Source organism: Dreissena polymorpha, chromosome 16 (genome assembly GCF_020536995.1).
Source record: "Dreissena polymorpha isolate Duluth1 chromosome 16, UMN_Dpol_1.0, whole genome shotgun sequence".
NCBI lineage: Eukaryota > Metazoa > Mollusca > Bivalvia > Myida > Dreissenidae > Dreissena > Dreissena polymorpha.
Window position 1 is genome coordinate 33,567,154 of NC_068370.1, and position 13,975 is coordinate 33,581,128.

Sequence of the window (13,975 nt, forward strand, 5' to 3'; positions counted from 1 at the left end):
CAGTGGCTTGATAAATCATGACGGAAAAAGAGACTAATGGCTGCTTATAAGCCAAGGGCAAAAAAAAATGTTTAATTAAACAAATGTGATTGCTTTATTGTGTACAAGACTGCTTGTTATAACGAGTTAACATTACATGTACAATTAATTATAATTTCTGATCCTTTGAACATAAATACTCCTTAAAATTATCGGATTTTGATTATTTCTCATCAATTAAAAATTTCATGAGTGAAATACCCCTCGGCTGAAAAAATTATCTGGAGCTCTGGGTACGTACAGTCATTGTGAGAAGGTCATAGTGCCCAACATGCAGTTTAGAGGTATGTATAGCATCTGTGAGAAGGTCATAGCCTAGGGCCCAACATGCAGTTTAGAGGTACGTACAGTCATTGGTAATCTCTGAAAGGAATGAAAAATCAAACAGAACATACTATGCAGGATGCAGGATCATGTGACTTTGTTGAGTGCCCACTTAAACCCTTTCAGTGTGGGAACCAAATTTTGAAGGCCTTTGCAAAAAGTTTGGATCCAGATGAGACGCCACAGAACGTGGCGTCTCATCAGGGTCCAAACTGTTTGCTATTCTGATAATATTCTTTGGAAAAAATCGAAGAAATTGCTAATTTTAGAAATTTAGCAGACGACAAATTTCCCAGCATGCAAAGGGTTAACATTAATGTTTGTAAACACAGTGGTAAGTGCTGCTTTTTTTCCAAATAATTTATTAAAACAATGTTTTCGTAAGAATTTCAACTAGTGCATAAAAGACAGATTTTAATGCTGCTTATGGCAATGTGAAATACATCACAATTACTTTATTTAATGAGCTTGTGTTCTTGTTAAAAATTCCATGTGTACTGTAATTGTGTCACTGATTTCAGATGTATTCAAGGATTTATTCTTATACCCTAACATATCGGCACAAACTGCAAGAAAAACTGTCTTTTATGCACTCAAGATTTTTGCAAACGTATTTCAATAACTTAAGATATTTGGAAAAATAAAGTTCTTAACGGTGTGTTTACATTCTGGTCAGCCCCTGTGTAGCCCCCAGAAAACCCTGTTGATTCTACATCCTGTATGCAAGTATGTCTTTATGGAAAAGGTTGCAAATAAAATTTTCAAAAAGGCACATGCAGGTCAATAGTACATTTAGCCATCATTCATTCAGACTCGACTCACGCGCATTTTTAATTGTCTTTCATGTCAATTTCTATGTAATTTATTGCCATGAATTAGATCAATAGTATAATCATGTACACAATCATTATGGTGAATAATGCAAAAACTACTCACATAACAATTGTATAATTGAAATATAAGGTAGATTAACAGAATCGTAATAAATGATTCAGTTCATTCCAATGATGTGAACAATGTGTCCTGTCAAATACATCCAGCTGTTCAATGACATGGCTGTAGATGACGACAGCATGCTGCTGAGGAATAAACGTGCTTGAAACTTGATTTTTTATCAGGAGAAAGTCTTTTCAATTGGCTCTTAAATGTTGTCTTGTCCCTCAGACGTCATAGTATCTTTTGCGCGGTTAAAGAATCAGTATGCTGTATTGGACTTTGATATCACAAATACTAGAATGTTGAGAAGGGTTGCTTTTTGACGATGCTGCGAAGCATCGTCTAAGTTATCATATCATGAAAAAATTCTTCACAATGGCAACCTATGTAAAAGACCGAGCCAGTCCGATTGAGATAGCTAGATTTTTCTAATCGGCATACCTCGCTGATTATCATTGATAGAGGTATAGGAAGCTCAGCTATAAATAGGACAGCATATTCTGGGAAAAGATTTAATAATAGTTTGAAAACGTTAATTTTAAATCAGTTATATTCAATCCATTATATGTTTATAGATCAATGAAACAACTATGCATTTTCTGTATTGTATTTGACATTTGTCGTGATTCAGTAAATAAATTGCGAATTAAAACGTGTATTATTAACTTTCAACGCGATCATGAGTGTAAAGAAAACGAATTATTTCTAACCTGCCATTTGTAAGCGTTGTAGCGACTATGGTTTCTAAACAGCATAATCGCCGTATCATATCTGTGATACTCGCTCTTCTGTGTGTTTTCTCATTTTGCATATTTTATAAACTTTTCAAACATAAATTACAGAGCCACATCAGTGCACACACTATGTTTGACAAATCATTCGTTTGTTGGATATTGTTTGCTGTTTTAAACACATATTAGGTCATATCGCGGAAATTTACCATGTGTTCATGGGCGAACTCGCGTATTTAAGTGCTCTAACGACTATGTGCTCATACCCACTTTCGATCAGGAATCATCATGAAATTATTGCCGTACTTAACGAACAAACATGCCTAAGCTTATTGAATTAGAGAAAAAGAACGATAATCAAAAGAGAACACGTATATGTTCATGCACATGGGATTGTGAAATCACGTCCATACACATAGCATCATTAACTTAGGAAAGGAAACAACGAAATATAAAGTTTGGTATGATATACATGTGAAATTAAAGAGCATGGTGTAATTAAAGAGCATGTCAAGTTTTGAATTTATATGCTAAAACGTAATGTTATAACCCACAAACGTTTTACTGTAACAGACAGTTTTTTAAGATAAGTGGTACAGAAAATACATGTTGAATACCTTTTTAAAGATATTTCTTGTTATATTTGATCGAGAATGTAACCCGCCTCCCAGTTTTGCTGAAAGGAACAAGTTCTCCACTGGTACTACTTCCCTGTACCCCCAATTTTTTTTTTTACCCTACATTTTTCGTACGCAATTTTTTTTTCGTACCCCAATTTTTGCTCGTAACCAAAATTTTTTTCGTACCCATTTTTTTCCTACCCAAATTTTTTTTCGTAACCAAATCTTTTTACGTACTTATTGTTTTGGGCATAATTTTTGTACCCAAAATTTTCGTACCCATTTTTTTCCTACCCAAAATTTTCGTACCCACATACACAATTGTGGTGATGTAGATAAACTTAAATAGATGCTTTTATATCAATCCTCTTCAAAAGCATCGTCACACCAGTACTGTCAGTACTTTGATTTGGAATAATTACGAGGACAACTTAAAAATAAATAAAATCAGAGTGTTTTACAAATTTTTTAACAATTGTTGCTATTTTAATGATTGATAATTAGTACTATACTACTTTCTAGAAATAATAACATAAAACTATAGGCATTTGTAATAACCTTTGTTAAATCATTCTTTGCTTGAGCTTTTTAGTTTACATGTCAGTTTTACATGCTGTTAAAATAATAAATTATGGATGAATGATAAGCTCGAAACAAAAGTATCTCACATTAGAGTAATACGGTTTTAGTTGTTTATGTTCGTGTACAAAGAACGTTTTGTCAGCTAATGTTTGTTTCTTTGAATGAAAAGTATACTATATGAGTTGCGTTTTCTGAGAAAACTGGGCATAATGCATGTGCGTAAAGTGTCGTCCCAGATTAGCATGTGCAGTCCCCACAGGCTAATCAGGAACAACACTTTCCGCTTTTATGACATTTTTCGTTTAAATGAAGCCTCTTCTTAGCAAAAATCCAATTAAGGCGGAAAGCGTCGTCCCTGATAAGCCTGTGCGGATTGCACACGCTAATCTGGGACAACACTTTACGCACATGCATTATGCCCAGTTTTCTCAGAACACGACTCATATGCAAATAGACATCTTAAACATGGTTATCTGACTATAACAGCCACCTGCCTTGAGCATCCACTTTGACCATTTCTCTTGACTGGCAGCTGTATGCAAGTTGGACAATATTTTAATTCAGATAAATAAAAAAACAATACAGAATTGCATGACTCCTACGCTATTAGTCTATCCCATTCCATTTTAATTGTTTGCAGCTTCAGATGAGGAGCTGTTTGAAGACAACCCTGAAGAGTACATCCGGCGGGACATAGAGGGATCAGGTACAGACAATATCATGGCCTTTACCTTGACTGCTTTTGGACTGGTTTACAGGACATATTGCTTAATCCAGAAGTATATTAATTAACCAGGTTTTTAACCAGGTTTTCCGAAGGAAAAAACTGGTTATTAGATTGGCGAATGCGGGCGGGCTGGCTGGCTGGCTGGCGGGCGGGCGGAACAAGCTTGTCAGGGCCATAACTATGTCGTTCATTGTCAGATTTTAAAAATCATTTGGCACATTTGTTCACCATCATTGGACGGTGTGTCGCGCAAAATAATTACGTCGATATCGCCAAGGTCAAGGTCACACTTTGAGTTCAAAGGTCAAAAATGGCCATAAATGAGCTTGTCCTGGCCATAACTATGTCATTCATTGTGAGATTTTAAAATCATTTGGCACATTTGTTCACCATCATGGGACGGTGTGTCGCACGAAAGAATCACGTCAATATCTCCAATGTCAAGGTCGCCACGACTAAAAATAGATTTTTTTAAAAAACAAACTTACAAAGGGGGTTAATTTTGTTTGTTCATTTCAAAAGTTCAGTTTGAGTTTTCTCCCTTTATCAGATTTTTTTTTCACAATGAAAACCTGGTTTTGTGACAATTTTGTCCCTTGTTTTGAGTATGAATTGAAATAGGCTTAAAAAGACATAATGGTAAACAATAAAATTTTGATGTAAATTTGAGATTAATATGTAATTTACGGCACTGTGGGATGGGCATTAAACTAGTCGAACTGGCTATCTATGCTGGTGCCGTAACAAACTCCAAGCGCAATTCTTAGAACCAGTCAAATATTGCACCTTGTTTCGTGACGTAAGCAACTCAACAAATTTTCGTAGCAATTAATGTGATATAAAGCAAATGTGAATGCAAAATAAACGCTTACCACTTTCTTACTGATATGGCCGGAAAGTGAGCAGCATTCAACAAATTTACACAAGTAATAAAGGGTATAGAGGGGCGCAGAATACCTGTTTCGGCACGGATGTCACCATTTTGATTGTCAAGTGATTACCCCTCGGAGATTACTAACGTTTTATTTAGCCATTTACAATTACTTGTATAACAAAAATCACAAAACTTACTTAACTTTTAACTGAAAGTTTTACCATATGTTTTCACAGAATGGGTTTCAATTAAGTTGTTATTTTATTGTATGTAGTATTTGTATACAATGTGAACCTCATAATAATGAAAATAAACTCTACAAAAGGTGAATTTCTATTGTTAAGTGAATAAGATCGAGGTCCGGTAAAATATGGTGAGGTCGGGTAAATTTTAAAAGTTATCGGACCTTTTTGTCTTTTGCATGGGTTGTGATACAGTATTTTACACAAAGAAATGCAATTTATCAGCTTTGTTTGAATCTACAGATAAGTGGGTTTTTTCTAAATTAGCAAAGTCAGGTGTCAGTCTATTGCATTTCCCAGTCAGTGAGACTCTTATTAACAACATGCTCCATTGCTAGATGTTGACACGCGGCGACGCGCAGCCTGTGACCTGGTTCAGGCGCTGTGCAAGGTGGTGGAGGGGCCGGTCATACAGAACTTCTCACAGTACGTCCAGGCTCTCCTAGTGGTAAGATGGCTTATCTTTGGTTTGAATGCATTGAAAGCATTAGGATTGTGAACTCACTCTTTTTGTCCGTTTCCGGGGTATAACCAGTAGTGGTGTCTTTGGAGAACATCCTGAGAACGCTTCCAACTTGGAATCAAACCCATGACCTCTTGGTTGCCAGGCTGTAACGATATGAGATTCCCAATGTTTTTGTTGTGTGCTGTGGTATTAACACTGTTACCAGTATAGCTTTGGACCGGTATTACTGACTCAAAAGCAACAATCTTTTTCAGGTCAGGGAAAAATAGAAAACAAACAGTAAAAGGAATCTACTAAGGAATTTCAGTGGCAACTCTGTGTGTGGACGATGTCTACATAATTATTAAATTTAATATCTTTCATGTCCCTTGAATTGATTAGTGTGCCGATGGTCAGACCAATGTTTCCTGTCAAATAACGTGCTAGTCCATGTTAAATGATGACAGATCATGTATGAGGTACACATACACAGTCTCATCTGATGTCAGTGAGACTTCTTTGTTGTGGACACATGTTTGATGATTCCATTATTTGTATACCACCTGCAAGGAATTAGTGGAAGGGTTCACTGGATTCCCTTTTATGTCTGTCTGTAGATCTGACGTAGTTCTTCTGCACTTTAGAGTTACAACTTCAAAGGAATTAATTGTTCCTTGTGATATGAAGCTGGGTTTACGTGTAGCTATGACTCATAACTTGCGTGAGAATTCGTCATAGAATCCTTTTTACAGCCATTAACCCTTAACTTTTGATTCAAGTAGGTCAGTTGTCTATTACTGGCATAAGTGTGTGTGTCAGTACAGTGAGTACTGGTAAACCAGCTATCCCAGGAAAGTTTAACCCTTTGCATGCTGGGAAATTTGTCGTCTGCTAAAATGTCGTCTGCAGAATTTCTAAAATTAGCATTTTCTTCTATTTTTTTTTCAAAGAATACTATCAGAATAGCAAACAGTTTGGATCCTGATGAGACGCTACGTTCTGTGGCGTCTCATCTGGATCCAAACTGTTTGCAAAGGCCTTTAAAATTCGGTTCCCGCACTGAAAGGGTTAAGGTGGTAAACTGCATGCCATAATATGACAGAATTAATGTTTAAAACTGCTTAACATGCAACAAGTAAAAAAAGAATTCTCAGTATCTCTCATTAAACATTGGTAAATATATGATCTTTTTGCAACTAAATATTTATATAACAATATTATAGCTACTTGCTTCATATGACGACATGTGTTGTATTTGTCACTACTGTGACAAGCTCTAGTGCCATTTCGCACATGTTTGTTGTTTTCAGGAGTATGCTTCTGACCCCGCCCAGAAGTGGAAGAGCAAGGACACTGCGATCTTTCTGGTGACATCACTGGCTGCCAAGGCACAAACTCAGAAGGTATGTCACACTGCATGTGTGTTGTTGAAGGACTACTATGCCATTTAGGACAGTAAATAAACAAGTAGCAAGACAGGTGCTTGTTAATTAGGTATTATCGTAAAACAACTGTACAACAAGATGATGTACAGTCCAACCTGAGAACAGCGGTCAGTCAAGGGAAATGGTTCAAGTGTTTGTTGTGGTTAGGTAAACGTTCCCAGGTGACCACTTTGTAGATGGTAGGTCAGTTTGTAGTACTGTAAGGTTGTTACCACAACAAGTCATTTGCACACAGCGTTATGCAAACATAGGCTCAATGCTGATAAATTAGTTTAATAACACAAATTATTTCTTTTGAATAATACAAATTAAGGTCTTATATAAATTTATATAAATATAGATTTAAATTAATAGCTATTATTAAATTTATGAGTTTTTCAACAATAATATTATTGTTTACTCATGCATCTCGTTCATTCAGGAAATCCAACAGTTTTTCCTACGTTAATTAGCGTGTATTTTAAAATAATGGTGGTCATGTGTCATCTGAAATAGTATTTAATAGGGCATCGCTGTTTTAAACTGAAAGTACAGCATAACAATATCTTTCTCATTTAAAGATACAGACACCAAAAGTTTATAACAGTGATTCTCGTTTTTTCGGTGCCATTTGCATTTTTGCATGTCGCCGCTTCCATTCTCTGAATTACACATTAAAACAAAAGGTGTGCGTATTTTTATGCATATTTCATATGGTAAACCTCATATGTGAGCCGTTTTCACGATGCTAAATTACAAAATCATGTTGCAGTATGCCTCAGAATATGCGAAAATTACCGAATTTTGGATGTCGCCGGCATGGGTCTTTACTTATAGAAGTTATTTATACTTCATTGTCTATACCCTATCTCACTTAGTTTGTGCCAAACATTTGTGACAATATGGAACCTAAGTTTTCAAAAGGTTTTCCTTGAATACAAGATAGTTTTTAAGTTTTTTCTACAACATTATTGCTTGTCGCCAAAAAGATGTTAACTTCCGTGATTGCTGTTATAGAATACTGTTTTATACAGATGCACGTTAAATAAAACAGTGGTTGACTATATTTGAAAGTTGTATAACTTGGCTTTTTCAAGGAACGATTCTTTTTATATATAATCGTAAAGATAATTATGGTAATGATCACATACAGAATCACGGATAGAGAAGGATAAAAACGAAATTAACCTCAGTGATTGCTGTATACAGAAATTCTAATAAGTTTTCATGTTACCGATGTATTTCAATTTAATTTTATGCTTATATACAAAACCAGGACCACTTAATTTCTTTAATTGTATTGTTTTGTTTTTTAAAGTGTCAAAAATATTGCCATATTTTAACTTCCGTGACCGTTAACATCCGTTACAAAATCGGTATAAATCGATTAACCTTAAGTGAGTCGCAGACACTGACAATAGTAACACTGAGGAATGGAATAAAGTTAATATTGGTGATTATTGTGCAGCTTTGTACGATTCTGAGTGGTACGTAGGGTTTGTTACGGAAATTGATGACACAGAAAGCAAAAGAAAAATCAACTTTATGGACGAAGTTAGGAAGAAAGAAATATCATTCCGCTGGCCATCAAAATGTGATGAAACTTGGATATCTTAACAAAGATACCAGAGCCGTACCTTTATGGGTCTAGAAAAAGATTCTGTACACAAGGGAGTGATCTACTTGATCTTATTGAGCGAATATATGAACAGTGTACAGTGGTAAACAATTATTAACTTCCTGTACCAAACATACCGATATCTGAAAGACCATTAACGCATGTAAAGTTTGCAAATATGAACTATTTAGAAGTTTGTCGTCTTAAACATGTACGGAATGTTGCTTAGGCGATTGAATCTGTGTGTGAATTTATATATAATATGGTGAAGTTCTAGTAGATGATCCATGTTCATGAGTTCAAAATGTTACTAGTTTTTAGGGCTGTTACCACAGTAATTCAGTATCATGTATGTCTATTTAAATATTAACAGCCATTTCTGCAGTGTATGATGACAAATGCTTACATAGTTGTGATAAAACTAGCCTTAGCATATGTTTTTTTTGTTTAAATTTACAACGAAGTTGACGGAAAATTAACTTCCGTTACATTTCACATTTCTTAAAAATATATATTTACTCACACGTTGCAGCACATAGATCGGTGTCAATATGTTTCTAACGCTACGCTACATATAAATTAATACTTGTATGATATAATTTGCAATTTAGAAAGTCATTCGTGTGTTTGTATTAAAATGTTTCAGTTAAAACTACATTTCACTTATATGTGAGGTTGTCGATACGCTCCCAAAATGCCGCGTATGTGTGCCAATATGTTTACAGTAACCTTACTAAAACTTTTATTTATATTAAGCTACTAAATATTGTTTTATATTTTATTGTATTGTAGGAAAATAAGGACCGTGTTTGTCATTTAAAAAAATTTGATGTTACTTTTAACTTCCGTAACTTTTTACTTTGGTTTGTTAGTTTAAGTGATACACAGCAAATAGGTTGGTTTCTAGCGCTTGTCATGCTGTTATGTCAGTTACATAATAAATGGCTTGTTAAAAAAAATTAACAAAATTATTCTGTTGATCTTTTTTTTCTCGCAATGTCAATGTAACTAATGCAAATGAAGGAATAACTGTAAACCAAAGCTATTCCATCTGAATAGTCAAATATCTCATCAGCTGTTGGTGATTTTTATCATGATTCTATCGTACCATATGTTTGAATGTGTTCATGATATCGTCATTTGCCAGAAATTTCCGATTTATATCTCCAGAACAGAGGGATTGACAATAAAATGATCCAAGTAGAAGTTTAACTTCTGTTACTTGAAAAATACTCTAATTAATACGATTGTGAATATTTTGAAAACGGTAAATAATTGATTAAAACAAAAAAATGTTCCTACTTCTGATTAATTGTTCTTTTGAAAACCGTTTCTAATTGTATGATCTAATGACATTGATTTTTTACCATTTTGCAAGGTGAATTGCACCAAAAAAAACGAGAATGGCTGATAAGCATTTATTTGTACACAAACTTCACTCAAAGCATTCTCCATTCAAACAACCTCAAAAGCGTCTTGGGTTTCTGTACTTGCCAATTACATGATATGGTGTCAGCTTCTACTAAGGAAATTTAACAGGAGTTTAATATGAAACAAATCCACTTGCATAAATTCCAAAAGATTGTTACCAAACTTTCAAGTCGATGTCTGTTCTCACAATTTTCTATCATTCATGCTTGTATTATCTGCTAATAGCATCACTGGTCAGCTAATTGTTAACATGTGACATCAGCGATAAAGATCTATTGATTTTGTCATGTGCATATGCCATGGCGTTCTGAGTTCGGCTGCCCCAAGTGACAAGAGCCAATAATGCAGATTGAATTGAGTGTTTACTTTTCACACCTCGAACAGCCTGACTTGTGACTGCTATACACTGGACAGTGGTGAAAATTGGCTTTTGGAGTGAAATATACTGGGCATTGGCTGTTATAAACAGGTGACTGTTCTTTTCAGATGTAATGTAGAGGGATGTTCTTAAATGGGGAGGGGGGGGGGGGGCGGTCCAGACTGACTGCTATGGTAGGCAGGTGACAGTTGTTCTCAGGTGGCTGCTTAGTCAGGCTTGACTTAATATACCTAACATGCAACGAAAGTGTGCTTATACCAACCCTAAGGCTTAAAATGTCACGCTCAAATGTAATAATCATCAGTAACAAAGTCCTTGTTACAGGGCCAAAATGTTGTTAAAGACATTAAATAAATAATCGTCGAAACCTTCACTTGTTTTACAACAAAGTGACTTCATTACAAAAAGTAAAAACAAAAGTGTATGCCACTTAATCCAGGTTTTTTTATCTGATTTTGGGGAAAGGGCCTGGCCTTTTTTGAGGGGAAAAAAATCGCACGAAATTCCGGATTTTGGGGGGAAAAAACACGCGAAACACCGGATTTTGGGGAAAATAAGAAAAGTCTTAAATAATCAATTTAACATATTTTACTGTTATTAAAACAAAAGAAGGCAACAGATAATTTAATTATGCAATATGTTCTATTTTCTACACTGAATCAGGTTAACTTATGTATTTAAATTACAATTTATTTTATGTATTTAAATTAAACAAAAACAAAAAAAAATTTGGTGGGTGGGGAATGAAATCTGGGGGAAAATTTACCTGCTGAGGGGGAAAAAAATCCGAGGGGGAAGGCCGTTTTTCGGCAGGTCGCAAAGAAGGAAAAAAAACCTGTAATCCCTTATGCAAAGTGTTAAGACATGATGTTAAACATATGTTTCGAATAAGAAATATGCATGCACACAATATAAGCATTATGTAAAGTGAACATTTTTGATAATATTTCATTTTGTAGTATGTAATATAGTTGATCTTCAAATCATTGAATGTATTCAATTAAAATATTGTCATTTTCATCACAGTGTTTAACAATATATTTTGTTTCCTGTACAACACATATATTTGATTTATATGTTGTTTCTTTAATATACAATATGAAGTAATAAATGTTAGTGCAATTTTAATTTTGATGTGTTTAAAGGATCCAGAATAAATGCATTTTTCCAAGACCTAACCCCATTTTTAATTAAATGATAATAAGGGTTAATTATCCACAATAATTTCATTTCCTTTGAAACTCCTTCAGCACGGTATAACACAGACCAGTGAGCTGGTTGACATAACTGATTTCTACACGTCCCACATAGCACCTTACCTGCAGAAAGCAGATGGTAAGTGCTCAATCATATTTTTATATTTTCCATATGTTTAAGCAATATTTGCTGTTGGTAGACCAAAATTCTGTTACTGTTTACAAACAATACTGACATGTTTGACGAGAAATTTACATGAGATTTTTGAGTTATAAAAAAAACACTCCTTTTCAGTATTTATCTGGCTGCATCATAGGGGGACATGGCAATAACTCCCATAGCAAGGTTAACACTGCCAATAAACAAATTGGCAAATGGCTACAAATAACCACATTTGGTCATAAATTAATATTTTTTGACTGCAAGGCCCATCATTTCCTGTATAAAAATCCAACTATTGAAGCTCGATGATTGACTGTGGGAGGTGCTTTTTTACATTCTTTTATTGGATAATGCGAATGTAAATCCAAAAAGCTTAGTGTTAGTTAGACTTATAATGGACTAAATCTTATATGTGCTCCATTTTGGAAAAAAAAACACTTACCTGGGGGTAAAACTAAGCTGACCAATAAAAATTCTTTCAAAATCATTTACTCTATCAACTGAAATAATTTTAATTAAAATCTACATTTTTTTTATCAAATAAGTCCATGGTGTTTGTACTCACAACTAATGTTTTTTCAAAAAATTTTGATATCCAGATTAGCACCAAAGTTTCTGAATTCCAGTTAACTGCACGCCAGTGATCAAGGCCGACTGCATCAAATACCTGATGGTGTTCCGTAACCAGGTTCCCCGTGAGGCACTAGTCGCTAGCTTCCCCTTGGTTGTGAACCACCTGCGGGCAACCAGCCACGTGGTGCACACGTATGCCGCACACTGCATCGAGCGCATGCTCATGGTCAGGAACTCACAGGGAACCACCTCGTAAGTGGTACCTTGAACATGGCTAGCGGTCTGAGAACCTGAGAATCTTTATCAAAATGTTTTGGCATGGGCGTATGCAATTTTGTTACTCATATGAATACCTTCCATATTGTTTCTTTGTGATGTGAACCAACCTATTCACATAACTCAAACAGGGTGTGATAGTATTGTACCTATACTTCTCAATAGCACAATGTTTACCACTGCTTGTCAGTGAGGTGAATATTACACATTTGAATCAAAAGAAGACTTTGAAGCCATTCGCCTTTTCCAGTGACAGCGCTTTTGTTTTTCAAATGTGCACCAATGATAAGAACAATGTGTCTTTCTAAAATCATGCTTGTCCATGCTTTATGACGACATATCATGTATGAGGTACACATATACTGCAAACAGTTAACAAGATAAGTATTGATGCAAAACATCAAAGGGCGTCAGGAATTTCAGTATAAAAGGCACTCAATGAAGTTACATGGAATGATTTTTTTCGGCGTAGCTGTATACGCCAGCTTTTCACCTTACCTGACCTTTGTAACTGTCCCATAAAATTCAAATAAAATTTCCCGCGGCTAGGTCAGAATGAATACACTACATTTAACCCATAGGCTGATTTGAGCATACGACCAGAACATTGGAAACATGGACGCGTCTTTGTAACACTGTTTTACTGCTTGTTCAGCATGAAACAATTTTATCTCTAATGAAGGCTTAATAGATAGAACAGTTTCACACTCAATCTCGACATCAATACAGTTTGTGTGTGAACCTTTTATTTTGAGAGGATTGCCAGCGCGAGAACGTTTGTACTTTAAGGCTATGTTCTCATATTTAGTACTTACTTCCATATTCCTGTCAACATGTTAACATGTAAAAGTATAAAGAGGGGTGGAAGCGAGGCTTCACTTTAATACATTGCATTTCAACCCTCGAGGTATCGGGAGAATTCGCGGCCAGTGTGTGTGAATGTCAGAGTTTATATACAGGTCATCGCTGCGTCTTCACGACTACCTTATGTGTTGACCGCAGTTCGCGGCCAGTAAAATAATCGTTATATAATAAAGACTCTAAAGCGTCAACTAGGTGAACTGGAATTTGCTTTAGACCAGAAAGATGTTAAATGAAGATATCCAGCGATATAATTATGGTATGTTAATAATAGATTCTTAATGTATTTTCAACAATACCATGATAAATATTATTTTTAATTAATTTAACAAGAATTATTCCACCATATTGACTAATGTATTAAGCATGAGCTCGATGATTCTTGATACTGTTAATAATCGAATCAAATAGCAATGCCCGACAAACCACTAAAACAGGTTTGTTCGAAGAACGCGCGTATAAATATTAAAAATATGTACGGATACTTCGCGTGTGGCTGGTTCACTCATATGTTTTAATTTCACTTCCATTCTT

At 35.1% G+C, this 13,975-nt stretch overlaps 1 protein-coding gene across 4 annotated transcripts in view; it reads left to right on the top strand.

Annotated features, from left to right (window-relative positions):
• The window catches only part of LOC127862014 (exportin-2-like), a 76,312-nt gene that overhangs the window by 21,652 nt on the left and 40,685 nt on the right, over window positions 1-13,975 (top strand). For all 4 annotated transcript variants that reach the window (XM_052400876.1, XM_052400877.1, XM_052400875.1 and 1 more), the window contains exons 11-15: window positions 3,873-3,938; window positions 5,414-5,523; window positions 6,831-6,923; window positions 11,623-11,707; window positions 12,358-12,556. In XM_052400876.1, the coding sequence (XP_052256836.1) occupies window positions 3,873-3,938; window positions 5,414-5,523; window positions 6,831-6,923; window positions 11,623-11,707; window positions 12,358-12,556 (553 nt within the window). The remainder of the gene's footprint in view (window positions 1-3,872; window positions 3,939-5,413; window positions 5,524-6,830; window positions 6,924-11,622; window positions 11,708-12,357; window positions 12,557-13,975) is intronic.